This window comes from Pristiophorus japonicus, chromosome 10 (assembly GCF_044704955.1).
Source record: "Pristiophorus japonicus isolate sPriJap1 chromosome 10, sPriJap1.hap1, whole genome shotgun sequence".
Taxonomy (NCBI): Eukaryota; Metazoa; Chordata; class Chondrichthyes; family Pristiophoridae; genus Pristiophorus; species Pristiophorus japonicus.
Window position 1 is genome coordinate 91,280,148 of NC_091986.1, and position 27,500 is coordinate 91,307,647.

The 27,500-nt window shown below is 45.5% G+C and overlaps 1 protein-coding gene across 4 annotated transcripts in view; it reads right to left on the reverse strand.

The window, feature by feature from the left end:
• tpp2 (tripeptidyl peptidase 2) overlaps positions 1-27,500 on the reverse strand; it is a 185,874-nt gene that overhangs the window by 96,927 nt on the left and 61,447 nt on the right. For all 4 annotated transcript variants that reach the window (XM_070891895.1, XM_070891894.1, XM_070891898.1 and 1 more), the window contains exon 12: positions 10,755-10,870. In XM_070891895.1, the coding sequence (XP_070747996.1) occupies positions 10,755-10,870 (116 nt within the window). The remainder of the gene's footprint in view (positions 1-10,754; positions 10,871-27,500) is intronic.

Consider the following 27,500-nt stretch of genomic DNA (forward strand, 5'->3'; position numbering starts at 1 on the left):
AGTCAGAAGTCCCATGGTGGGATAAAGTTGACGTAGGTAGGGTGGAGTCAGCATGGAGCATCGTCGAACTGATGTCCAGGTTCGGAGACAAGTGTGGAGGGAGAGAGAGTCCAGAAGCTATCTGAAGGGCAGAGTATTAGAGGACGCAGTGCTGGAGATATTTCCATGGAAATGTAGATCTAGGTGTGCAGAATCGGTTGCAGGGGAGAAAACAGTGGCAAAGTTGGAGGTGACCATAAGACCCAGCAGTGGAGAAATGTACTTTGGCCCAGGAGAGTGAATCTCTGGCCAGGAACCAGACTGTAGCTGAAGCTAAAAAATCAGTAGGACAATAATAGGCTCAAACAGCTGTGGTGGGGGATGGGCTGTAGCTGGACAAAATTACTTCAAAATTTAAGCAACAATTTGAGCAGATCAGGGTCACAGCACCCAAGTCTTATGGGGTAATCCAGTGCACAAGCATAGTCTTGATGTCCAGGAATTTAGAAGTCAAATTTGAGAAAGGATCCAGTGCTCACTGAGAAAAGAGCAGGCATGTTCAGGGGATGGGCAGTTCAAACTATCAGTTAACTTATAGTTAGGGCTAAAATGCACCCACTATTAGAGCCGGAGAACTTAAACACTGGAAGAGAGGAGATTGGAGGAGAAACAGCAAAGGATGATAGTGGCGGGCTGTGGACTGAGGTGCACAATAAGGAGCTCCCTAGGGAGCTGTCCATTAAGGTGCCATCTTGAATTCACTCAGTACTCAGATAAAACACAAAAAAGGACATATCATACAGGGCCAGAGAATGAAATCAAAGGAAATAGAGACATTCAAATCAAAAAGGCAGAAATCAAGGAAACACAGACTCATGATGCAAGGAAAAAAAAATCAGAAATCTCTCAACAGCCTTATGGATATATTTCAGTCATACGTCAAGCTATATGTCTACATTCTCTGCTCCTCAGACACCAGTTTATTCCTTCTTTTGGCTCCTCCAATGCATCTGTGGCCCCTGTCCTTTGTAACTTCACTCTAAAATCTTCCACCTTACCATCTCTTCCTTTGCTTACAAAAGCCTTCTAAAAACCTTCTCTTTGACCATGATTTTTCCATCACTCGCTTACTTTTCCTTCATCCCTTTCTTGATTAAAAAAAATAATGATTCACTTCCCCCCCCCCCCTCCCCATTAATAAATTAGACTTTGATTAATGCCAGCATGTGTACTGCATTCCTGCCTTTTAGGAAGACTGGGGTACTGCAGCACATGTCAACACCAGCAAAACAATTCTTCTTCTGAAATGCTGTGACATTTTTGGGAGACCACGAATTCAGTCATAGAATCCTATTGATCTTGGCTGTCCAGCACCAGGTGGAGATCCTCTTGGACCACACTGAGAAATTACTGGAGTTCAGCCTATTAACAGAGTGTACCCTCTGTGATGATCTCCCACAATCAGGCATCATCTGATACTTTTCCAGTTAGGCGATAAGTATGGTAGGTGGACATCCATCCAGGTCCTTCAAGAGTTGGAATGAAGGAAGTCACAGCTTATGGGCACAGAAGGATGCTCCATGGCACGAACCCGACGGGCATGGCCCTGGTTTGAAGCAATGGACTGTGTGGTGATATAAGCCTCTGTCGAGCCATGGCCAAATTTATGCAAACACTGCTGCTGATACCCTTTCTGAGCCTATAGACAGGACAGATAAAACCCTAATGGAGAGCTGAGCCAATGTGTGTCAATTCTGGAATACAAAAATAATTCTAAAATATTACATTGCATTAGGAGTCCACTTGGCCTTTCGAACCTATGCTAGCTCTCTGAAAGAACTACCCACTCCTTTCCCTAGACCTGTTCAAATTTATTTTTAAAAGCTATGCCATTGTGGATTGCTTCCACCAACAATTCTGTTAAGGCATTCAATATTCTGACAAACCTCGTAAAAAAAAAATCCCAACCTCTCCATTCATTTGTTTTTCATTTTAGTCTCATGTCCTACAGTTACTCACTTGCCAATCAGTGGAAATATCCCCCTCCCCCATTTATCTCATCAAAACACCCCCAAAATTGACTACCTGAGATCTCTTAATTTTCTCGGTTCTAGTGACAAGAGCTCTAGTTTCACTAGTCTCGTCATAATTGAAGCCTCTTATCATCTTAATAAATCTCTACTGTAACCTATCCATCGGCATGACAAATTTCTCTAAAGTAGACAGTCAAATCTGGACACAATATTCTAACTGTGACATAACCAATAATTTATATAGGTTTAGCATAACCCTTTGCTTTTGTACTCATCCCCTATTTTTAAAACCCAAGATTCCATGTATTGCTTTTTAAAAAAAAACAGCTTTATCAACTTGTTCTCCCACTTTTATAGATTTATGCATCTGAATCTCTAATTCTATTTTTCAAAACTCATTTTAAAGTTTTACTATAGAATATATACTCCATCTCCTTATTCTTCCTCCCAAAGTGGATCATCTCACATTTCTCTGCATTACTTTTCAACAAAATCTCTGCCCCAATCTGTTAACTTGTTTATGTCCTTGTAAAGTTGCTTACAATTGTTCTTACATTTAATCATACCCTCTATTTCCGTATGCCTCCAAATTTTGATACTTATAACCGAGTGCAGGTCATTTGATTGTATTGAGAAGAGCAATGGTTCTAAAGCTAAATTCTGGGAGATACCACTATTAAAATTTCTATACATTCATTAACCATTACTCTGTTTTCTGTCCTTCAGCCAACTTCCTATTCAAAACTTGTGTTTGTAGTATTTGATGGAATTCATCATTCCTCCACTTGCCTGTTGTTATTTTGCATTTCAATACTTCAAAGGAATTTTGAAATGCAAATGTGTATGGAAACTTCCCACAGGATTTTAAAAAGGCCGGGACAGAGGCAGCCATTCTTCACTGGAGCACTGTTATTAATAAAAGAGCTGGAGCGCGGGCCCTACATCGTGGGCCACCCCGATCTGCGAGAGGGCACCACCGCAGATCGGGAGGATAAAAGAGCTGGAGCGCGGGCCCGACATCATCATCAGCATACCACTACAACTTCCAGCGCGAGCCGTTCCAAGTATGCAACGGCTTAGAGTTGAGCGACTGGGTGACGTCATCAAGGCGCAGTTCGCCATTTGGAGCATAGGCAGGAACATCGGTGGAGAGGGGAGGTCAGGACGGATGAGCGGTGAGAGACCGTGACGGAGGTATGGCGAATGATTGAGGCGGAGGAACGGTGAGATCGTGGCGGAGATGTGACAAGAGATGAATGGCGGGAGATCGTGATGGAGGTGTGGCGAATGTTTGGTGCGGAGGTGCGGTGAGAGATCATGGCGGATGTGCGGTGAATGCTTATGGCGGAGGAGCGGCAAGAGATCGTGGCGGAGGAGTGGCACATGAGGATGCGGGGCTCAGAAGAGCCGAGCGCCCAGAGACCTGCCCATACTGCGATATGTGTGCGCACTAGGTGGTGCAGCAGAGCAGGTCTCCAGTTGTCCTGGTTTACCCTTGCCACTGGATAAAATCCTAGCTTTGTCAAGCCCATGGGCTGGCTGATGTGCAACGGTCACCACACGTTAAAATAATCTACGCACAGGCATCTTCCACCCCTGGAGTTCAGGACTGGAATATCGGGTCCTCCATTTAAACATCAGTGAACTCATCCCCTTTTGGTGTGGAAGCAAGTCATCCTCGTTTGAGGGACCGCCTACGATGATGATGTTATTTTACATTTATTGGTATTATATTTAATTTGCCAATGGCATAAATTATCTAAAACGTGCAAATCTTTAAGCGTAGCCTCTGTTTTTAGCACTCTCCTTATTTAGTGCTTTCTTCAAACAAACAAGTTTCAGACTGCAATTGGTATCTCAGGCATTTAGATAAAATAGATACAAGGCTCTAAACAGACACCCAACAAAGCTCACCATACTCCCCCATCTATTTAGTTAAACCAACTTCTACAGTGCCAAACATGCCAAGGAAATGAATAATCTGTGCCTATTTCTTTTTAACTAAAACTTTCCTTGCTCCATCAAAGGGCGTAAAGATATTATGATTCAATCACTAATCAGTAAGGCACCAGTTCCTTCTGAATTTGAGGGAAACAATTCTGAAATTTCACAGTTATCTTCCCGTAAGTCCAGAGAAGCATGCATTACATCCATATTGTTAAGACACAGTGGCCCATAAATTGGGACCTTTAGCATTTGTTGGAACATGGGTCATGTTGAAACATGGAGAAGGAAGAGGCAGAGAGCTTGATGGGATATTAAGGCTAACGTAGCATCTAGTATAGGGAGCAAACACTACAAGATAATGCGTATTTGTTTATTAACATGTATTTTCTTTATATATTCACATAGGTAATTAGAATGTGAGCCAAATGAACTAATTTAGCAGAGAACTTGCTGGAAATTAGAAGTTAACTTAGCATACAAAATAAAATTAGGTAATTGACATTAAGATATTAGCTTGGTAGAAAGATGGTGGGAAAACAAACAGCTAGCTTAGTATAGTGAATAGGAAACATTATTGCAGGATGATGTTGACTGAAATAAAGAATTTTGTCCTGGACCCTGAATGCCTGCCAGAAGGTGGCTTTTTGGCTGTAAAAGTTTGAAAGACAAAGTTATTAAATGCAGCTGCTTTTCATATAGAAAAGCAGACAGATAACATTCGGAGGACAGACAAGGAAATCTATATGACATGTGACTTGAGCTTTGATTCATAATGGACACCATGATAAGGTTACTAAAGAGGGGTGGGCATGTTAAGTCAGGTGACAGAAGGAATCCAAATCAAGGGAAGAGAGGCAGATTCAAGTTTAGTAAGGGCACAATGACATTTTATGTTTAGAAAAGTCAATGTAGCAGGGGAATAGTTAAGTGCATGTTTACACATCTGTACTTGAATCTGTTTAATCTACTCTGCTGCTTCTTCTTTCATATGGTAGTAGCAAAGCAAATCAACTGCCAATATCGAAGTTGGATATCCAGGCCAAAGCTTCTGGTGTAACAGTGTGGAAATCTTGTAGGCTTCCTGCAAATTTCCTCTGAGGGCAGTGCTCAATGATGTGCTCCAGGGTCTGATGAGGAGCTCCACAGTCGCATGATGGGGATGCTTTAATCTTTCATCTATGGGGAAGGTGGCAGAATCTACCATGACCAATTCTGAGGCAGTTGATGATTGTCCACTGTTTGTGAGGAAGGTTTGATCCTTCAGTTTGTACTGTGGAGTCCTCTATAAGGAATCCATTCCATATGTCGCAGTTCTTCCAAGCATTTCGCCATCGGTCATCAAGGCTGAGGGGAGATCGCTGAAGGGCTTTGGCAATGTTCCAAAATGGCCTTCTAAATTTGAGATGGGTTGGTGGTAGGTTGTTCAAGTCGGCTTGGATCGGCATGTCTTTGCTGGTATAGTGGCTGTATTCTTTAGAGACAGCATATTTGTGGTGTAGGTGTAGTGGTGTGATGTTTCCAAGCATGGGCAGCAAGGTGTTGGTGTCGATAAAAGCGTACCGGTGATAAATCTCATAGCAGAATTCAGCTAGACATCAACGGATTTGACATACGAACTCGATAGACATGCCACAGAGCAGTATTTTGCTGTAAAGTATATCAGGGCGAGTGCTGCCGCGCGGAGGGTTTGAGTTTCTAATCCCCATGTGGACCTGGTGAGTTTCTGGATCAAGTTGACTGGATCTAGTTTTTTTCCCCCAGGTTCTGGAGATGTTGTCAATATGACAGGGTGCAATCAAGGTGACTCCTAAATAGGAAGGGTTTTTGGCATGATTTACCTCTGCGCCACAAAAGGAGACTCTCAAAGCTTAGTTTGCTTGATGGGTGTTGAGATGCCGGTCTTTTGTGGGTTTGGCTGAAGTCGACATCGGTGGAAGTCGGCCTCCATCCTGTGCAAATCACTGGTCAGGGTCTCTTCGATGATGGACAGTTTCATGTTTTGCGTGGCCAAGGCAATGTCATCAGCGTATACGAACTCTGTTTCAGGCAGGTCACTGGTGTAAATGTTGAATAATATGGGTGCAAACCCTGTGGGAGTCCGTTGTTCAATGTCCTATATCTGCTCTTCTGGGTGCCAGAGTTCACAAGGAAGCGTCGGTTGCTAAGCATGGAGTTATGAAAATGGATCATTGTTCTGCAGGGTAAAATGGTGGAGAGCTTGAAAAGCAGTACATGCTTCTATACTGTGTCATACGCCGCTGACAGATCCACAAGTGCAACGGTGGCCTTAAGCTGGTGCTGGAAGCTTGCTTCGATGTGCATTGTTAAAGCTACCACTTGCTTTACGCAGCAGCACAGTTACGGCCACTCCAGAAGCCCGCTTGCTCCTTAAGAATGGTTGGCTCGATGATGGGAGCTAGTCTGTGGAGTAGTAGCCTCTCCAGCACTTTATAACAAGTGCAAAGTAAGGAGATCAGGCAGTAGCTGGAGGCTTCACAAGCATTCTTCCTCTGCTTCAAGAGGGCAATTATTTTAGTCACCCTCTAAATAGGTAGAATTTTACCAGTTGCCAGTACCTCAGAGAAGGAGGTGGTCAACCATCTCTTCGCTTTGGGTCCCAGTGCTTTTAAGAATTCTAGGTAAACACCATCTGGACCAGCAGCTTTTCCAGATTTGGTTGCCAACAGGGCTGCATTTAGTTCGTCCAAGGTGAATGGATCAGACATAGTTGATGATCTTGGTGCCACCAACTTTGTGCTGCTTGCTCATTTACATAATTTCTGCGTGCAGCCAGTGCTAACTGCATTGTCGAATGGCTGCATGCATCAGCAGGGGGCCCAAAATCGTGAGCAACTAGCACCAGTTAAAGGTATAAAGCCAGCCTGCATCTCTTAATGAGGAGGTGCATTGTAGCTTGAGCAGGTGCTGGAAGTAATTCGACAACTGATTCTAACCTGGAAAACACTCAGTAATGGCATAACATGGGAGAGAGTGGGCTCAAGACACACACTCAGAAGGCAGTGGGAGCAGATAGCCGTGGCAGTCAATGCCAGGAGTTAAGCCCCGAGGACCTGGTTGCACTGCCACAAGAAGTTCAATGACCTCACAGGAGTGGTCAAGGTCAGTGAATGCAACTTCAAATGATATATTCTATCAACTGCACCACACCCCCATCACTCAATACCAACAATCTTTATCCATCATACATAACATTCATAGCTTCATCTCACCTTCATACACTTAGCACTGCTTCAATCCTTACACACACCTCACAGCTTACACACACTGTCAACTATTCAACCATACAGATTGCACAACATTCACTGATACACTTCCCTCTTTCTTCCAGGACAAGGAGGCACACAATTGGAGGCAGCAGGAGCAAACCAGCAGGGGACATGTGCACCTGCATATTCTAACCCCCACAGAGGAGATTATTGGAACGGCTAATGCTGAGACTGTGACCACCGGCAGGGCTAAAACCGTATCTAATCCTCCTTCTCACATCCTACTTCCCCCTCATCCTACAATCTCTTCTGATTTATAAGCTGCAGATGGGATAAGCATGCACCTGTTGTTTCCCCAGCCCCCTCCCTGTCCTCCACAACCTTATCCTTGTGCCTCTCTCCTTTCAGATAAGAACTGCAACCTGGCCAGGGATTGGTGGAAGAGCAGGAAGATAGTGGTGAAGAAGAAACACAGTCACTTGATTTAACACTTGCAGCCAGGCACCAGCTCAGATACTGACTGTGCATAATTTAGATGATAGCACAGGAGGTGGGATCTGCATCTGGTGAGACACCAGGCACGAGTGGCCTGCAGCCAGAGCAGGGGGCAAGGACAGCGCAGGTGCCAGCTTGCCGGAGAGAGGGGTCGCACATGGGTTCTGCAGCAGAATGGGGCAGGTTACTGAAGAACGCTGTTAGGTATGCACAATGAAATGCTTGGTGCATTGGGACATCTACCAGAAAGCCTGTGTGCAATGTCAAGGAGCATGGAGGAGTCCAGCACAAACTTGGCACAGGCCTTTCCGCAGAGCTTGGAGCCCATTCTTTCCAGCATGGAAGTTGTGGCCAACTCCATTAGCACACTTCTGGACCCAACCATGATGCAATATCGGATGGCCAATGTCTCAGCTTCCATTGCAGCACAACATCGGAGTGCTGCAGTGGAAGATCAGACTGCTGCCATCATGGCTCTGGATTCCAGTGTTCCAAGGGGCTTGCAGGCAACGTTCCCTCCAAGCTGCACAGCTCTGTTGGTCCCGCGCAGCCTAGGACCGGCTTTTCCAATGTTCTGTCTCTCGCATTGTGAATGGTCTGTGCACCGGTTAAAGGGGCCACAGTCCCCCCAAAAATTCAGGGGAACATTGCTTACAGGGTGTCACAGCAGTCCAACAATCTGTCCTCCGACAGATTACGAGGAGTGCTAAGACTTTGCCCCAGGGGAGTGGCAGTGGCTCGATGGAGCACAAACCTGCTGTCCTCTCTCAGGATGCCCGTATTCGTATTCCCACCACTGCGCCAGTGCCCTTGTTCGTCTGTCAGCCAGCCTAGACTGCTGCCACCAATGCCAAGATGGTGCAGTCTGGAGCCGGGCCTTCTAGGCCCAGAGCAGCTCGATGTCATCCTCCTAGGCCATCTGCAGTCTCCTACACTGAAAGTCAGCAGCTTTCCACCAGCCATGCTGCAGCCACTGGGGTAACACTGCGCAGGAGTAGTAGGACTGGCAAAGGCATACAGGCTCTAAGGGAATGCACAAGGGTGATTAGTTTACGTTCGGATGTAACATGGCATGATTTGAATTATAAATTTGGTTTGGAATGCTTATTTTGTGGAGGCTTTTATTTTTGCGTTGTGTCCAAGTTGCACTGTGATGTCAGTAACAGAAGGGAGGCAAGGTGGGAGACTGTTGGTGAATGGAGAATTAGGCTCGCGGTTATCGGTTTCACACTCGGATGAGTTCTTCATGGGCAGCCAGGCCAAAATGGGGCTGTCCAGCTTGCCTCCTCAACTGCGCACTGTACAGCTGGTAGTAAGGGCGGTGTCCTCATGATGGCGAGCTTGTGCAGCATGCAGCAGACCACGACGAATCTCGACACCCGCTCTGCCGAGTATTGCAGCGGAAGCATTCTTTCAGCATGCCAATGGCCTGCTCGATTACATTTTGTGCAGTCGCATGGCTTTCATTGTATGCATGCTATGCACGTTGTGCACCGGAGTCATCAGCCATGTCGTCAGCAGATAGCCCTTGTTGCCCAGTAGCCATCCTTTGGTTTGCCATGGTGGCTCAAATGCAGAAGGCACAGCAGGACTCTGCAGAATGAAGGCATCAGGACTGCTTCCTAGATACCGAGCATTAACTCGTTGCTTATGGTTGCAGACCAGCTGGACATTGAGGGAGTGAACTCCCTTTCGGTTCTGGTACATGGCAGAGTTGAATGCAGTGCCTGCAAAGCGATGTGTGTGCAGTCAATGGCACCCTGTACCATGGGGAAGTCAGTAATCCTAGTGAAGCCGTGTGCTCGCTCCACATCCTAATCTCTGGCAAGAGAGTATGAAATGTCATCAGCTCTCTTGGAATACAGAGCCGCAGTTATCTCCCTTATGCAAGATTGCAAACTGCGAGATGGTGCAAATATCTCGAGCTCCAGCCTGGAAGAAACCTGGCGCATGAAAGTTCAACGCCACGCTCACCTTCACAGCCACTGGAAATGCGGTCCTTGCCCTGCTGAGGTTGCAGTCGTGGCTGCAGCAGGTGGAAGATTTCAGTGAGGACCTCCTTACTGAAGTGCAGACATCTCGCACATTGATCCTCGCTAAGATCCAGGTAGGAGAATTGCTCCCCTAACACCCTGGGCGGATATGGCCTCCTGCTGAGAGTCCTTCTCCCCTCCCTCCCTCCTCCAGCAGCTTGTCCTGTTCTGCGAGCCCACTGTTCATTCTCCAAGTCATGCTATATTCCAAGGGGAATTCCTATTAGCGCAGCCATATCTGGCAGCAAGTAGTTTGTGCAGAGACCTTGAAGTCAGCAAAAAGTCCTTCAGCACTTTGCTACACCACTTCCATATAGACTTTGGCAACTTGAAAGAACTATAGAAAGCACCAAACACCTGTAGATGCATACCAACAGCCAGAAGAAATCAATCAGTAACTAACCTGTACGTAGTTGATGATCCCTTTAAATAGTGCTGGTGGGGGGGCCTTTCCTGCTGCTGAATGCATGCTGTGCGAGATTGAGAGAGGGCGGTAGCTGGAGCGTTGAACTCCAAAATGGCAGCGTGGCGTCAAGATATTATGGTCTACCTGCTCCGTATACTTCTGGTGGATGTTCACTGCGCTCACGCCCTGACCAATATGGCATCCGGCGCGATTCGCCCTATAAGTGGGTGCCACTGCTTACACCATTTTGGAGCTCTAAAAGCACTCGCAGCCCCCAAAAAACGAATCCAAACTGTGCCCCTTACAGTTTTACAGTCACTGAACTAATCTCTAAGGTATAGAATAAGCCAGATAATTTTATTGGCTAAGTATGTGAGAAATGGAATTGCAATGGAGATGAAATTAAAATGAGACAAACAATTTATATCACAAACGTATTGCTAAATTGTGATAAGATACAATTTTGTCAAAAACATCGCACCATATTATGTCGCATCTAACTGTACCTCACCTACTCTAATGTCTTAGCAAGAACTCAACATTCAGACATTAGATTATACACTTTTGACAGGAGTTAATTTCTTCAAACCATCCCAATGCAGTTCAAAGAAACTATTCAATATTAAAAACATACCTGAATTACACCATGTCCTTGTGCAAATACTTCAATATCATCAACCTTCATGGCTGTGTTTTCAAGCGCTCGCCGAATGAAATGAACTGTATAACCCACACCGTTAACTTTAAGACCTGTAAAATTTAATAAAACATAAGCAAACAGCACGCTAATCATATAGGTAAAACAGTAGAGTACAAGTCAGAAGACGACAAGCTGTAGTCAGATCACACAGATATTGGTCAATGAGGTACAAGAAAACAGTCAATAACTAGAAGTAATTCAAAGAAGAGGCATACGCTAAACTGCAATTTATTTAGCAACTGCATTGTAGGGTCTTCTGGATGGATGGACTAGGATGAGCTGAATGGCGTTACTCAGTTACATTTACCTTGAGAACACATTCAGAATCAGAGGTTGAGGTTTCCACTTTTGAAAATATGGGCCCAAATTATGTGTCTCCTCATACTTATACCAAATTGAGCATTGGGTTCCATTCATCCTTACATGGTCAAAAAAAGATATACATAATGTTACACAAAATTATAGTTATGTATATTGAACATTTAAAAAAAAGTGTTTTATGGGACTACACCTAGAATCATAGAATCGTTACAGCAGAGTATGAGGCCATTTGACCTGTTGAGCCTGTGCCGGCTCTCTGCAAGAGCTCTTCAGCTAGTCCCACTGCCTTGCCTTGCCCTGCCCTGCCCTTTCCCCATAGCCCTGCAACTAATTTTCCTTCAGGTACTTAACCAATTCCCTTTTAAAAGTCACGAGTGAATCTGCCTCCACGACCACGACCCTTTCAGGCAGCGCATTCCAGCTCCTAACCACCTTTGGATCTTCTGCCAATCACCTTACATAGGATATGTGACACAGAAAAACAGACCATTCGGTCCGACCAGTCCATGCCAGCATTTATGCTCCACTCGAGCCTCCTCCTGTTTTTCCTCATTTAAATCTATCAGCATAACCCTTGATCCCCTTCTCCCTCATATGCTTGTCTAGCCTCCCCTTAAATGCATCTATGCTATTTGCTTCAACCATTCCCTGTGTTAGCAAGTTCCACAGTATCACCACTCTTTGGGTAAAGAAGTTTCTTCTAAGTTCCCTATTGGATTTCTTGGTGACTATCTCATATCAATGGCCTCTAATTATGCTCTTTCCTACAAGTGGAAACATTGTCTCTGTATCCACTATCAAAAACTTTCACAATTTTAAAGACCTCTCTATTAGGTCACCCCTCAGCCTTCTATTTCAAGAGTAGAGGGGATCCAGCCTGTTCATCCTTTCCTGATCTGTATACCCTCACATTTCTGGTATCATCCTTGTAAATCTCCTCTGCATCCTCTCCAGTACTTCTATATCCTTTTTATAATATGGCAACTAGAACTGTGCGCAGTACTCCAATTGTGGTCTAACTAAGGTTTTATACAGGTTTAGCATAACTTGCGTACTTTTCAATTCTATACCTCTAGAAATAAATCCAAGTTCTTAGTTTTCTTTTTTTAACGTCCTTGTTAACCAATGTCATAACATTGAGTGATTTGTGTATTTGGACTCATAGATCCCTTTGTGCCTCTATCCCACCTAGACTTGCACCCTCCAAGTAATAAGTGACCTCCCTATTCTTCCGAGCAAATTGTAATACCTCACATTTATCTGTGTTGAACTTAATTTGCCAATAATATGCCCATTCTGCAAATATAGAAACATAGAAAATAGGTGCAGGAGTAGGCCATTCAGCCCTTCGAGCCTGCACCGCCATTCAATAAGATCATGGCTGATCATTCCCTTTGTACCCCTTTCCTGCTTTCTCTCCATACCCCTTGATCTCTTTAGCCGTAAGGGCCATATCTAACTCCCTCTTGAATATATCCAATGAACTAGCATCAACAACTCTCTGCGGCAGGGAATTCCACAGGTTAACAACTCTCTGAGTGAAGAAGTTTCTCCTCATCTCAGTCCTAAATGGCCTACCCCTTATCCTTAGACTGTGACCCCTGGTTCTAGACTTCCCCAACATCGGGAACATTCTTCCTGCATCTAACCTGTCCAGTCCAGTCACAATCTTATACGTTTCTATGAGATCCCCTCTCATCCTTCTAAACTCCAGTGAATAAAGGCCCAGTTGATCCAGTCTCTCCTCATATGTCAGTCCAGCCACCCCTGGAATCAGTCTGGTGAACCTTCGCTGCACTCCCTCAATAGCAAGAACGTCCTTCCTCAGATTAGGAGACCAAAACTGAACACAATATTCCAGGTGAGGCCTCACCAAGGCTCTGTACAACTGCAGTAAGACATCCCTGTTCCTATACTCAAATCCCCTAGCTATGAAGACCAACATACCATTTGCCTTCTTCACCACCTGCTGTACCTGCATGCCAATTTTCAATGACTGATGAACCATGACACCCAGGTCTCGTTGCACCTCCCCTTTTCCTAATCTGCCGCCATTCAGATAATATTCTGCCTTCATGTTTTTGCCCCCAAAATGGAAAACCTCACATTTATCCACATTACACTGCATCTGCAATGCATTTGCCCACTCACCGAACCAGTCCAAGTCACCCTGCAGCCTTTTAGCATCCTCCTCACAGCTCACACCGCCACCCAGTTTAGTGTCAGCTGCAAACTTGGAGATATTACACTCAATTCCTTCATCTAAATCGTTAATGTATATTGTAAAGAGCTGGGGTCCCAGCACTGAGCCCTGCGGCACTCCACTAGCCTGCCATTCTGAAAAGGACCCATTTATCCCGACTCTCTGCTTCCTGTCTGCCAACCAGTTCTCTATCCACGTCAGTACGTTACCCCCAATACCACATGCTTTGATTTTGCATACCAATCTCTTGTGTGGGACCTTGTCAAAAGCCTTCTGAAAGTCCAAATACACCACATCCACTGGTTCTTCCTTGTCCACTCTGTTAGTTACATCCTCAAAAAAATCCAGAAGATTCATCAAGCATGATTTCCCTTTCATAAATCCATGCTGACTTGGACCAATCCTTTCACTGCTTTCCAAATGCGCTGCTATTTCATCCTTAATGATTGATTCCAACATTTTCCCCACTACTGATGTCAGGCTAACCGGTCTATAATTACCCGTTTTCTCTCTCCCTCCTTTTTTAAAAAGTGGTGTTACATTAGCTACCCTCCAGTCCATAGGAACTGATCCAGAGTCGATAAGACTGTTGGAAAATGATCACCAATGCATCCACTATTTCTAGGGCCACTACCTTAAGTACTCTGGGATGCAGACTATCAGGCCCCAGGGATTTATCGGCCTTCAATCCCATCAATTTCCCTAACACAATTTCCCACCTAATAAGGATATCGTTCAGTTCCTCCTTCTCACTAGACCCACTGTCCCCTAGTACACCCGGAAGGTTATTTGTGTCTTCCTTCGTGAAGACAGAACTGAAGTATTTGTTCATTTCTTTGTTTCCCATTATAAATTCACCTGAATCCGACTGCAAGGGACCTACGTTTGTCCTCACTAATCTTTTTCTCTTCACATATTTATAGAAGTTTTTGCAGACAGTTTTTATGTTCTCTGCAATGCTTCCTCTCGCACTCGATGTTCCCCCTCTGAATTAAACCCTTAGTCCTCCTTTGTTGAATTATAAATTTCTCCCAGTCCTCAGGTTTGTTGCTTTTTCTAGCCAATTTATATGCCTTTTCCTTGGTTTTAACACTATCCTTAATTTCCCTTGTTAGCCACGGTTGAGTCACCTTCCCCATTTTATTTTTACTCCAGACAGGGATGTACAATTGCTGAAGTTCATCTATGTGATTTTTAAGTGTTTGCCATTGCTTATCCACCATCAACCCTTTAAGTATCCTTTGCCAGTCTAGTCTAGCCAATTCACGCCTTACACCGTCGAAGTTACCTTTCCTTAAGTTCAGGACCCTAGTATCCAAATTAACTGTGTCACTCTCCATCTTAATAAAGAATTCTACCATATTATGGCCACTCTTCCCCAAGGGGCCTCGCACAACAAGATTGCTAATTAGTCCCTTCTCATTACACATCACCCAGTCTAGGATGGCCAGCTCTCTAGTTGGTTCCTCAACATATTGGTCGAGAAAACCATCCCTAATACACTCCCGGAAATCCTACTCCACCGCATTGCTACCAGTTTGGTTAGCCTAATCAATATGTAGATTAAAGTCGCCAATGATAACTGCTGTACCTTTATTGCACACATCCCTTATTTCTTGTTTGATGCTGTCCCCAACCTCACTACTACTGTTTGGTGGTCTGTACACAACTCCCACTAGCGTTTTCTGCCCTTTGGTATTTCGCAGCTCCACCCATCCACATCATCCAGGCTAATGTCCTTCCTTACTATTGCATTAATTTCCTCTTTAACCAGCAACGCCACCCCGCCTCCTTTTCCTCTCTGTCTATACTTCCTAAATGTTGAATACCCCTGGATGTTGAGTTCCCAGCCTTGGTCACCCTGGAGCCATGTCTCCATGATGGCAATTACATCATATCCGTTAACTGCTAAGTGCGCAGTTAATTCGTCCACCTTATTCCGAATACTGCTCGCATTGAGGCACAGAGCCTTCAGGCTTGTCTTTTTTACACACTTTACCCCTTTAGAATTTTGCTGTAATGTGGCCCCGTTTGTTTTTTGCCTTGGGTTTCTCTGCCCTCCACTTTTACTATTCTCCTTTCTATCTTTTGCTTCTGCCTCCATTCTACTTCCCTCTGTCTCCCTGCATAGGTTCCCATCCCCTGCCATGTTAGTTTATCTCCTCCCCAACAGCACTAGCAAACACTGCCCCTAGGACATTGGTTCCGTTCCTGCCCAGGTGCAGACCGTCCGATCTTGTACTGGTCCCACCTCCCCCAGAACCGGTTCCAATGTCCCAGGAATTTGAATCCCTCCCTGCTGCACCACTCCTCAACCCACGTATTCATCTGAGCTATCCTGCGATTCCTACTCTGAGACTAGCACATGGCACTGGTAGCAATCCTGAGATTACTACTTTTGAGGTCCTACTTTTTAAATTTAGCTCCTAGCTCCCTAAATTCGTCTTGTAGGACCTCATCCCGTTTTTTACCTATATCGTTGGTACCGAAATGCACCACAACGGGCTGTTCACCCTCCCTTTATTAATGTCCTCCTGTAGTTTGTTGCAGTCCTCCTCAGTATTGACTATCGTTCCCACCACCCCTCCTGCCACATTTGGTGTCATCTGCAAATTTAGAAATTGTGTTTTTGATTTCAAAGTCTAAATCATTAATGTAAATTGTGAACAGCAGTGGCCCCAGTGCTGATACTTGTGGAACACCACTACCCACCTTCTGCCACTGTGAATAGCTACCCTTTACTCCTACTCTCTACTTTCTGTCTTGAAGCCAGCTAGCAATCCATTCTGCTACATGTCCCCTGACTCCGCATTCTCTGACCTTGTTCATCAGTCTATTATGGGATATTTTAACAAAGGCCTTTTGAAAATCTAGATAAATTACATTTACTGCATTATAATTGTCTACTCTCTCTGTTATCTCTTCAAAAAATTAAATGTTGGTCAAGCAAGACTTTCCCATTTGAAATCCATGCTGACTATTCATTATTTTATTTTTGGTTTCTAGATGTTTTTCTATTTTCTCCTTTAGTAGGGATTCCATTATTTTTCCTACACCGGTGTTAAGCTGACTGGTCTGTAATTCCCTGGACATGTTCTATCCTCCTTATGAAATATAGGCATTAAGGGCCCAAGTTTGCGATATCTCCGAGAGGTCCGCCTATTTTGTAGAATGAAAAGCGTGCCATAAACTTACCTCGCGGTTCTTCGAGTGCAGCAGGCCTGTTCAGCAGTCAGCGCGACGCAGCACAACAGCGGGGGAGACGGAGCTACAGCCCTGGGCAAAAAAGAATGCCGGCAGCTCCTGGGCCCCAGATTCTGTGTGTGTGTGCTGCTGGCTGTGTGGGAGGGGCCCGAAGCACACTGACCCAAGCCCTGGCTCCCGCTGCAAGTAAGGCTGATTGGATATCTCCCCAAGACAAGAAATATTGGAGGGGTTCCACAGTGGAGGAGAAAGTCAAGAGTTCAGCACCACCTCTCTCTTTCCCCCCCCGCCTTTTACTTGTTATTTACTGAATGATTTTTTTATTTTTTATTTATTGATCTATTTATCATTTATTATTGATGATGGTTCTTTATTTTTAAAAGTGAAGTGTTTAATGCTTTGGAAAAAACCCCAACATCCCCCCCCCCCCCCCCCCAACATCTCTGGCGACCTGCGCCTAATTCTAAAGTGTACACAAGGTTTTTCTGAGCGTACAAAAGTTGACACTTACTCCGTTCCAAGTTAGTTTGGAGTAACCTTTCGGTGCCTAAACTTGCAAAACAGGCCTAAGTGGCTGGTAACGCCCCCTTTTGAAAAATAAACTGAATTAAAACGAAAGTAAACTAATTCACCAGAACTGGAGCAAACTAAATGCCGAGAATTGCGATTTCTAAGATACTCCAAACTAAACTAGTTGCTCCAAAAAAAATAGGAGCAACTCCACCCAAAACTTGGGCCCAAGTTAGCGATCTGCCAGTCCTCTGGCACACCTTTTTCTAATGAATTATTAAATATGTGTAGTAATGCCTCTGCACTCTCTTCCCTAGATTCTTTTAAAATGTGGGGATGCAATCCATTCGGACCAGGGGTTTTATCCTCTGAGTTTGATTAGTTTATTTAATATATCCCCCTCTTTTTATTTTAAATGTACTTATCTCATCATCCAATGACCTGTCCACCTGTCACCTCTCTGGTAAATGCTGAATCTAGCATTGGGCATGCAGACAATATGGCCCATCCATTGGAGCTGATCGAAGCATTGACCACGCTCAATGATGGGAATGTTGGCCTGAGAGAGAACCCAGATGTTGGTGTGCCTATCCTACCAATGGATTTGCAGGATTTTGCGGAGGCAGCATTGGTGGTACTTCTCCAGTGCTTTGTGGTGCCGACTGTACTTTGTCCATGTCTCTGAAGCATATAGGAGAACGGTGATCACTACTGCTCTTGGTGTCAGGTCACATCAGTCACCTTAAAACTCATTTCAGTGTGGAAACAAGTCATCCTCGACTCCAGGAGATTGTCCAAGAAGTAGTACTAAAGCAAAATAATTATTTAATATTTCTGCCATCTCTCTATCATGATCCGTGGTATTATCCTGTCGATCTCTTAATGGCCCTATTCCCATCCCAACCTTCCTTTTTTTATTGATGTGCCTGTAAAATATTTTACTATCATGTTATGTTCCTTGATAATTTAATTTAATAGTTCCTCTTTGCCTTCCTAATTGTTTTTTTTGACTTCCCTCCTAATCTTTTCATATTCGCCCTTATCATGCACTCCCCTGCAGTTTATGTACTTAATTTATGCCTCTTTCCTTGCCCTTATTTGTTCCTTTATGGCTTTATTCATCCATGGTGTCTCATTAGTGTTTAGTTTGTTCTTTCCTTTTAGCGGGATATATTGTTCCTGCACTCTGTTGAACACTGTTTTAAATGTTTCCCATTGTTGGTCTGTATCATTTTTTGCTAATATTGTTGCCCACCTTAAATCTGTGACCTCTAGATCTCAACCTTTCTGCCAATGGAACTGTTTCTCTCTATCTACTCTGTCTAGACCCATCATGATTTTGAACACCTCTATCAAATCTCCTCTCAACCTTCCCTGCTCCAAGGAGAACAACCCCAGCTTCTCCAGTCTATCCACGTAACTGAAGTCCCTCATCCCTGGAACCATTCTTGTAAATCTTTTCAGCACCCTCTCTATTGCCTTCACATCCTTCCTAAAGTGCAGTGTCCAGAATTGGACACAATACTCCAGTTGTGGCCAAACCAGTGTTTTATAAAGGTTCATCATAACTTCCTTGCTTTTGTACTCTATGCCTCTATTTATAAAGCCCCGGATCCCAATGCTTTTAAAAAAAAAAGTCTTCTCAACCTGCTCTGCCACCTTAAATGATTTGTGCACATATACCCCCAGGTCTCAGTTCCTTCACCCGCTTTAGAATTGTACCCTTTAGTTTATATTGCCTCTCCTTGTTCTTCCTACCAAAATGTATCACTTCGCACTTTTCATCTGCCATGTGTCCGCATTCCAATCTGTGTTCTTTCAGATCTGAACTCAACTCTAGCTCTTGGCAGCAAAGGTTCCTTACATGAAACTGACTGCAGTAAGTTGGGAATTTTACTCAAAACAGAATGAAAGGATAGTTAATATGGTGAGAGATTGAAAAAGAACAGGGGTAAGAAAAGGTACATTCTTAGACCAGAGAACATGAAGTTTAACAACAAACAAACAAGCATAAATCATGGATGCATTGGTTGTAATTTACAAAAATTTCCTGGATTCTGGAGAGGTCCCAGCAGATTGGCAAACTGCAAACGTAACGTCTCTATTTAAAAAAGGAGGCAGAAAAAAAGCAGGAAACTATAGACCAGTTAACCTAATGTCTGTGGTTGGGAAGATGTTGGAGTCCATTATTAAAGAAGCAGTAGCAGGACATTTAGAAAAGCAAGATTTGATCAGGAAGAGTCAGCATGGATTTATGAAGGGGAAATCATGTTTGACAAATTTGCTGGATTTCTTTGAGGATGTGGATAAAGGGGAACCAGTGGATGTGGTGTATTTGGACTTCCAGAAGGCATCTGACAAGGTGCCACATAAAAGGTTACTGCACAAGATAAAAAAGTTCATGGGGTTGGGGGTAATATATTAGCATGGATAGAGGATTGGCTAACTAACAGAAAACAGAGAATTGGGATAAATGGTTCATTCTCTGGTTGGCAACCAGTAACTAGTGGGGTGCCACAGGGATCAGTGCTGGGACCCCAACTATTTACAATCTATATTAACGACTTGGAAGAAGGGACTGTGTGTAACATAGCCAAGTTTGCTGACGATACAAAGATGGGAAGAAAAGCAATGTGTGAAGAGGACACAAAAAAATCTGCAAAAGGACATAGACAGGCTAAGTGAGTGGGCAAAAATTTAGCAGATGGAGTGTAATGTTGGGAAGTGTGAGGTCATGCACTTTGGCAGAAAAAAAAATCAAAGAGCAAGTTATTATTTAAATGGAGAAAGATTGCAAAGTGCTGCAGTACAGCGGGATCTGGAGGTACTTGTGCATGAAACACAAAAGGATAGTATGCAGGTACAGCAAGTGATCAGGAAGGCCAATGGAATCTTGGCCTTTATTGCAAAGGGGATGGAGTATAAAAGCAGGGAAGTCTTGCTACAGCTATACAGGGTATTGGTGAGGCCACACCTGGAATACTGCATGCAGTTTTGGTTTCCATATTTACGAAAGAATATAATTGCTTTGGAGGCAGTTCAGAGAAGATTCACTAGAAGAATGAGAGGTGATCTTATCGAAATGTATAAGATTATGAGGGGGCTTGACAAGGTGGATGCAGAGAGGATGTTTCCACTGATGCGGGAGACTAGAACTAGAGGGCATGATCTTAGAATAAGGGGCCGCCCATTTAAAACTGAGATGGAGAAATTTCTTCTTTCACAGGGTTGTAAATCTGTAGAATTCTCTGACCCAGAGAGCTGTGGAAGCTGGGACATTGAATAAATTTAAGGCACAAATAGACAGTTTTTTAAACTATAAGGGGATAAGGGTTAAGGGGAGCAGGCAGGGAAGTGAGCTGAGTCCATGATCAGATCAGCCATGATCTTATTGAATGGCGGAGCAAGCTCGAGGGGCTGTATGGCCTACTCCTGCCCCCATTTCTTATGTTATCATCCACCACAACTTCCATTTATATAGTACCTTTAATATAAATCACATTCCAAAGCTCTTCACAGAAGGCATTTGGAAAATAACCAGCAACTCAAGGAAGTAGAGATTAGGAGGGATGATGAAAAGCTTGATTGGTAATGAGTTTTGAGGATTTTTAAAAATTAATTTTTTTATAAAGGAGAGCGAGGTGGAGAGCCGAAGAGGTTTAAGGAGGCAATTCCAGAGAGTAGGTACAGCTAGATGTCGTCAGTACGTGTGTGGAAGCAGGCCCATGTCAGCACGTAGATAAAGGTACAGAAGTGGGTTGAACACACATCGTCGGTGGACTCAGAGTGCAATGGTGTAGGGGTGGGAAGAGAAGCAATCGATGGAGATGCTCGTTACCTTCAGATAGGTAGTTGTCGATCAATGCAAGGAAAAGCCCATAGAGCTAGAGAGGTCGTAGATTCATTACGGCACAGAAGGAGGCCATTCGGCCCGTCGAGTCCATGCCGGATTTCTGCAGAGCAATCCAGTCAGTCCCATTACCCCGCTCTATCCCCGCAGCCCTGCAAGTTTATTTCCTTCAAGTGCCTATCCAATTTCCTTTTGAAATCATTGATTGTCTCCGCTTCCACCACCCTCATAGGCTGCGAGTTCCAGGTCATTACCACTCGCTGTTTAAAAAGGTTCTTCCTCACATCCCCCCCTGTATCTCTTGGCCAAAACCTTAAATTGTGACCCCCTCGTCCTTGAATCATCAGCCAGTGGGAACAGCCTTTCTCTGTCTACCTTATCCAAACCCATCATAATCTTCTACACCACTATCAAATCTCCCCTCAACCTCCTTGACTCCAAGGAGAACAACTCCAACTTCTCCAACCTAACCTTGTAGCTAAAATCCCTCATCCCTGGAACCATTCTGGTAAATCTCCCTGGCACCCTCTCAAAGACCAGTGCCGAGACTGAAGAGGACAAAATCGGTCGATTTTTTTTCGGCGTTATGTCAGCGGTCGGTATGTAACCTAGTGTGTGTGTGCGTAATGGATGAAAATTTTTACTTTCATTTACTTTACTTTCAGAAGACATCTGCAATAGCAGCGGATCAGCGGCCTACGCCGGGAGGGGGGGGGGGGGGGGGGCAGAGGACTCTCAACCCAGAGCCTCTGACTGACATTGAGATCCGTGCTCTGTCCCTGTTGAGGATAGCAACCGTGCCACCACAGGCATTGGAGCTGACCCACTCACACAGGATGGTAAGTTGAATACAATCCAATCTGTGTTGCGGTCCTCTCATGTCATGTAATGTAACTGTAACTGTAATGTTGGCCTGATGTTATGTAATGCAAGTTTATTGCACTGTAATGTTGGCCTCATGTGATGTACTGCAATGTTGGGGGCACGTAACACAATGCATACGTGTATTGTCTGTCTGCGATATGTAATGCAGTACTGCAGCAGTGGTGGACATTTAAGTAAGACTGTGATAAGTCACTGTATGATGTACTCATGTAACACTGACCCCTCCCCTGGTGTCAAGCATTTTTAAATGTTGTTTTGTACTTCCAGACTCGGACGATTCAGACCACACCGACAGAGAGACCAGATGACAGACCCACCTCCTCCACACTGGCATCACCCAGCCCTCCTCCGACTTCACCTCTGGCAGAGATAAGGAAGACGAAGAGGAAGAGCCGTTGATCCTGGAGCTAGTGGGGGTGGAGACGGAGAAGTATACACCAGCTCCATGTGGGACAGCTGGAACATCCTCCACCACGGAGTCTGTATTCAGGGGATTCCCCCATGGCTCCTCTGATTCTGCGGGATCAATTGGTGCACAGCAAGGCACCCCAATGTTGCAATGCCTTTGCCGCATCGACGGACGTTGGTGCAGAAAAGATTGGTTGTTGTAGGCATGCATCAGGACATGGTGCATCTGTCACAGGCCAGCGTCGACATAGGTCGAGAGCTGCTCAAGGCCATGACTACGATAGCCACAAACATCGCGGCAATCGGAGGATATGTTGCATATGATCACCGCGATGGAGCGGACCGCCGACGCCGTTGAAGCCATGCGGCAATTGACAGGATCGGGACATGGCACGGAACCTCCCCTCCATGCCACAGTAGTCAGGTCAACAGCACCGGAGGTGTGGGGAGCTGACATCATCTTCCAGCCCTGAAGCCGCACCTTCCACATCACGAGCTTCTCCTGTGGCCCCATTTATTGCGCCCGCAATGTCTGACCCCCAACGACAGCAACATCACTCTGAGTGCTGCATGCCGGCTTGGTACCACCACGGAGAGGTCCGGGCTGAGGGGCACTGGGAAAGGGGAGGTCGGGAGTAAGAAAGTGCGGGGGGGGGGGGGGGGAATAGTTCCAAGGGTGGTGTAGCATGCGGTCGAGGACATTAAAGGGTCTTTTGTTGTACTTGTTCATTGAATAATTGAAGTTTGATTTATTAAAGTTGTTATTAAAGTTATAAGTTTTACAAAGTTTTTAAATTGTTGTATATTTTTGACATTTTTACATAAACGTTTGAATTGACTTTTAAGCACTCTTGTACAGTGTCAAACTTTTGGGGCAAGTCATCAGGGTCCCAAAACGCAGCTCTCCACATTCAAGCAAAGCATTCATTTATAAACCTTCTCACATCTGTTCCTCCATTAGACAGATAGTCAGTAATACAGGCTGAGGTAGTACAGGCCGCATTCTTTTTAAATCGCCACTATATTTTTCAATGAAAAAAAACTAAAATGCCTTCTATCTTAATAAGTTGCTCAGTACCAATAAAAGTACCTTTTCCACTCTAAATCGCACTGTAAAGTCACTGTTCACCTCTGAAATACAGAGGTGCTGCTTTAGCTGACAGTTCCTGATTTCCAAAATGGCTGCTCGGTGTACTCCACCCATTCGCACCTTTTCCAGGACGGTATACAGCTCCGGTGGTATGCGATGAAAATCGGACTTTTTGGGCGGTATGCGGGCGGTCCTGCACGGCGGACGGTATGCGTACCGCTTGGCGGTATGTCAATGATGAATATATGCGCCGAGTGGTATGAATGTGTTTTTCGACCAAAATCTCATTTTTGGACAGTACGTGGGCGGTGTATCGACCAATTTTGGGGCCTTGTTGTGGCCTAACCAGAGCTTTATAAAGGTTCAGCATAACGTTCCTGCTTTTGTACTCAATAGCTCTATTTATGAAGCTTTGCTAACTATTCTCAATATCTCCTGCAACCTTCAAAGATCTATGCACATGAACCCCTGGGTCCCTCTGTCCCTGCACACTCTTTAGAACTGTGCTATTAAGTCTATATTGCCTCTCGCTATCACTGCCAAAGTGCATCACCTGACATCTGTTGCAGTCAATTGTTATCATCTTCACTGTTTGCCACATCTCCAAGTTTGGTACTGTATCACTGGCAAATTTTGAAATTTTACTCTGTATTCCAATATCCAAGTCATTTATATATATATATATCAAAAAAAAGCAGTGGCCTAGCACTGACCCTTGGGGAACACCACTAACCACCATCCTCCAATCTGAAAAACAACCATTTACCATGATTGGCTGTTTTTTGTCCTTAAGCCAGTTTCTTATCCAAGCTGACACTGACCCCCCTATTCCACGAGCCTCAATTTTGTTAACCTGCCTTTTATGTGGTACATTGTCAAATGCTTTCTTAAAATCCATATAGACAACATCCACTGCATTCCCTTCATCGACCTTCTCAGTTACTTCATCAAAAAATTCAAGTAGATTAGTCAAACACAATCTGCCGTTTACAAATCCGTGCTGGCTCTCCTTAATTAACTTAAACTCTAAGGGCCCAAGTTTCCACATGATTTGCGCCTGATTTTTAGGAGCAACTGGTGGAGAACGGACTAGCTTAGAAATCGCAATTCTCCACATTTTTATTTCTGCAGTTCTAGTCAGGTAGAACAGTTCTACTTTGGAACAGAATTTTTTCTTCAAAAGGGGGCGTGTCTGGCCACTGACGCCTGATTTGAAAGTTTCCACAATGAAAACGTACTCCAAACTAACTTAGAATGGAGCAAGTGAAGATTTTTGTAGAACTGAAAAAACCTGTTCTACACATTAAAAAATCAGGCGCAGGTTACAAATTAGGCGTCCAGAACGAGGGGGAGGGAAGGGAACTCATTAAATTCTACAATAAATCCTTATTTATACTTCTACAAATATTATACAAATAAATCCAACCTGAATAAACATTTATAAGCAAAGAAAAGATTAAATAAACCATCTTCCTACCTGTGTGAAAGTGCTTCAGGTACGGAGAATGCTGCAGGTGTTCGTTCCCGCGGAGGGGGGGGGGGGGAATTAAACAGCCGCTTGGTTCCCGCGGGGGAGGGGGGGGTAATTAAACAGCCGCTTGGTTCCCGCGGGGGAGGGGGGGGTAATTAAACAGCCGCTTGGTTCCCGCGGGGGAGGGGGGGTAATTAAACAGCCGCTTGGTTCCCGCGGGGGAGGGGGGGTAATTAAACAGCCGCTTGGTTCCCGCGGGGGAGGGGGGGTAATTAAACAGCCGCTTGGTTCCCGCGGGGGAGGGGGGGTAATTAAACAGTCGCTTGGTTCCCGCGGGGGAGGGGGGGTAATTAAACAGTCGCTTGGTTCCCGCGGGGGAGGGGGGGGTAATTAAACAGCCGCTTCGTTCCCGCGGGGGAGGGGGGGTAATTAAACAGCCGCTTGGTTCCCGCGGGGGAGGGGGGGGTAATTAAACAGTCGCTTCGTTCCCGCAGAGGGGAGGGGGGGGAATTAAACAGTCGCTTGGTTCCCGCGGAGGGGAGGGGGGGTAATTAAACAGTCGCTTCGTTCCCGCAGAGGGGAGGGGGGGGGGGAATTAAACAGTCGCTTGGTTCCCGCAGAGGGGAGGGGGGGGAATTAAACAGTCGCTTGGTTCCCGCGGAGGGGAGGGGGGGAATTAAACAGTCGCTTGGTTCCCGCGGAGGGGAGGGGGGTAATTAAACAGTCGCTTGGTTCCCGCAGAGGGGAGGGGGGGGAATTAAACAGTCGCTTGGTTCCCGCGGAGGGGAGGGGGGGAATTAAACAGCCGCTTGGTTCCCGCAGAGGGGAGGGGGGGGGGGAATTAAACAGCCGCTTGGTTCCCGCGGGGGAGGGGGGGGAATTAAACAGTCGCTTGGTTCCCGCAGAGGGGAGGGGGGGGGGGAATTAAACAGCCGCTTGGTTCCCGCGGGGGAGGGGGGGGAATTAAACAGCCGCTTGGTTCCCGCGGGGGAGGGGGGGGAATTAAACAGCCGTTTCGTTCCCGCGGGGGAGGGGGGAAGGAGACAGTGAGAAGGCTGCAAGTGCTGATGGCAATGTGCTTTTATTAAAAAATGTTCAAAAATTAAACAGCTGCAAAGAACTACAAAAATGGCCGAGTGCCAATGTTTTTTTCACACTGAGCATGCGCGAACGCTCCAACGCGCAGCGTTGCCGGCAGAAAAAAAACTAATTTAAATAGTACCCGTCCCCTCCCACTTACAAAATCGGCGCGAGTGTAGGCTCCGCCCCCCTGGGCGCCGCGCCAGGCAGACAAGGAGCTGCAGAACGCTCCAGAATTGCGAGTTTTTTTTAAAGACGCCGTTTTAGGCGCGAAAAATGGGCGCCCAGCTCAGAGGGACGCCCGTTTTTTATCGTGTGAAAAGTTGGGCCCATAGTGCCTGTTAATTTTCCCCTGATTATTGTTTCTAAAAGCTTACCCACCACTAATGTTAAACTGACTAGCCTGTAGTTACTAGGAGTGTCTTTTCACCTTTTCTTGAACAAGGGTGTCACATTTGCCACTTTCATTCCTCTGGCACCTCCCCTGCATCTAGGTGAGATTGGAAGATTATGGCAAGCCCTTCTGCTATCTCCACCCCCATTTCCCTTAGCAATCTGGGATGCAAGCCATCCGGACCAGGTGACTTATCCACCCTCAGCATACCCAGCCTTTCCAGTACATCCTGCCGATCAATTTTCACCCCATCCATTACCTCTACTGATATTTTGTCAGCATCCTCTTCCTTAGTAAACACCAATACAAAAGTCATCAAGTATTCTAGCCTTGCCTTGCACCTCTATGCATACATCACCTGCTTTGTCCCCAATAGGCCCACCTGCCTCTGACTACCCGCTTATTATTTACATGTCGGTAGAAGATTTTTGGGTTCCATTTTATGTTAACTGCCATTCTATTCTCAAATTCTCTCTTTGCCAGTCTTATTTTCCTGTTCACTTCCCCTCTCAACTTATTGGGCCCAAGTTTCCACACGATAAAAAACGGGCGTCCCTCCGAGCTGGGCGCGCGTTTTTCGCGCCTAAAACGGCGCCTAAAAAAAAACCTCGCAATTCTGAAGCGTTCTGCAGCTCCTTGTCTGCCTGGCGCGGCGCCCAGGGGGGGCGGAGCCTACACTCACGCCGATTTTGTAAGTGGGAGGGGTTGGGAACTATTTAAATTAGGTTTTTTTCCTGCCGGCAACGCTGCGCGTGCACGTTGGAGCGTTCGCGCATGCTCAGTGTGAAAAAAACATTGGCACTCGGCCATTTTTGTAGTTCTTTGTAGCTGTTTAATTTTTGAATTTTTTTAAAATAAAAGCACATTAGCACTTGCAGCCTTCTCACTGTCTCCTTCCCCCTCCCCCGCGGGAACGAAGCGGCTGTTTAATTACCCCCCCCCCCCTCTGCGGGAACGAAGCGGCTGTTTAATTACCCCCCCCCTCCCCCCCACGGGAACCAAGCGGCTGTTTAATTACCCCCCCTCCCCCCCACGGGAACCAAGTGGCTGTTTAATTACCCCCCCCTCCCCTCTGTGGGAACGAAGCGGCTGTTTAATTACCCCCCCTCCCCCCCACGGGAACCAAGCGGCTGTTTAATTACCCCCCCTCCCCTCTGCGGGAACCAAGCGGCTGTTTAATTACCCCCCCTCCCCTCTGCGGGAACCAAGCGGTTGTTTAATTACCCCCCCTCCCCCCCACGGGAACCAAGCGGCTGTTTAATTA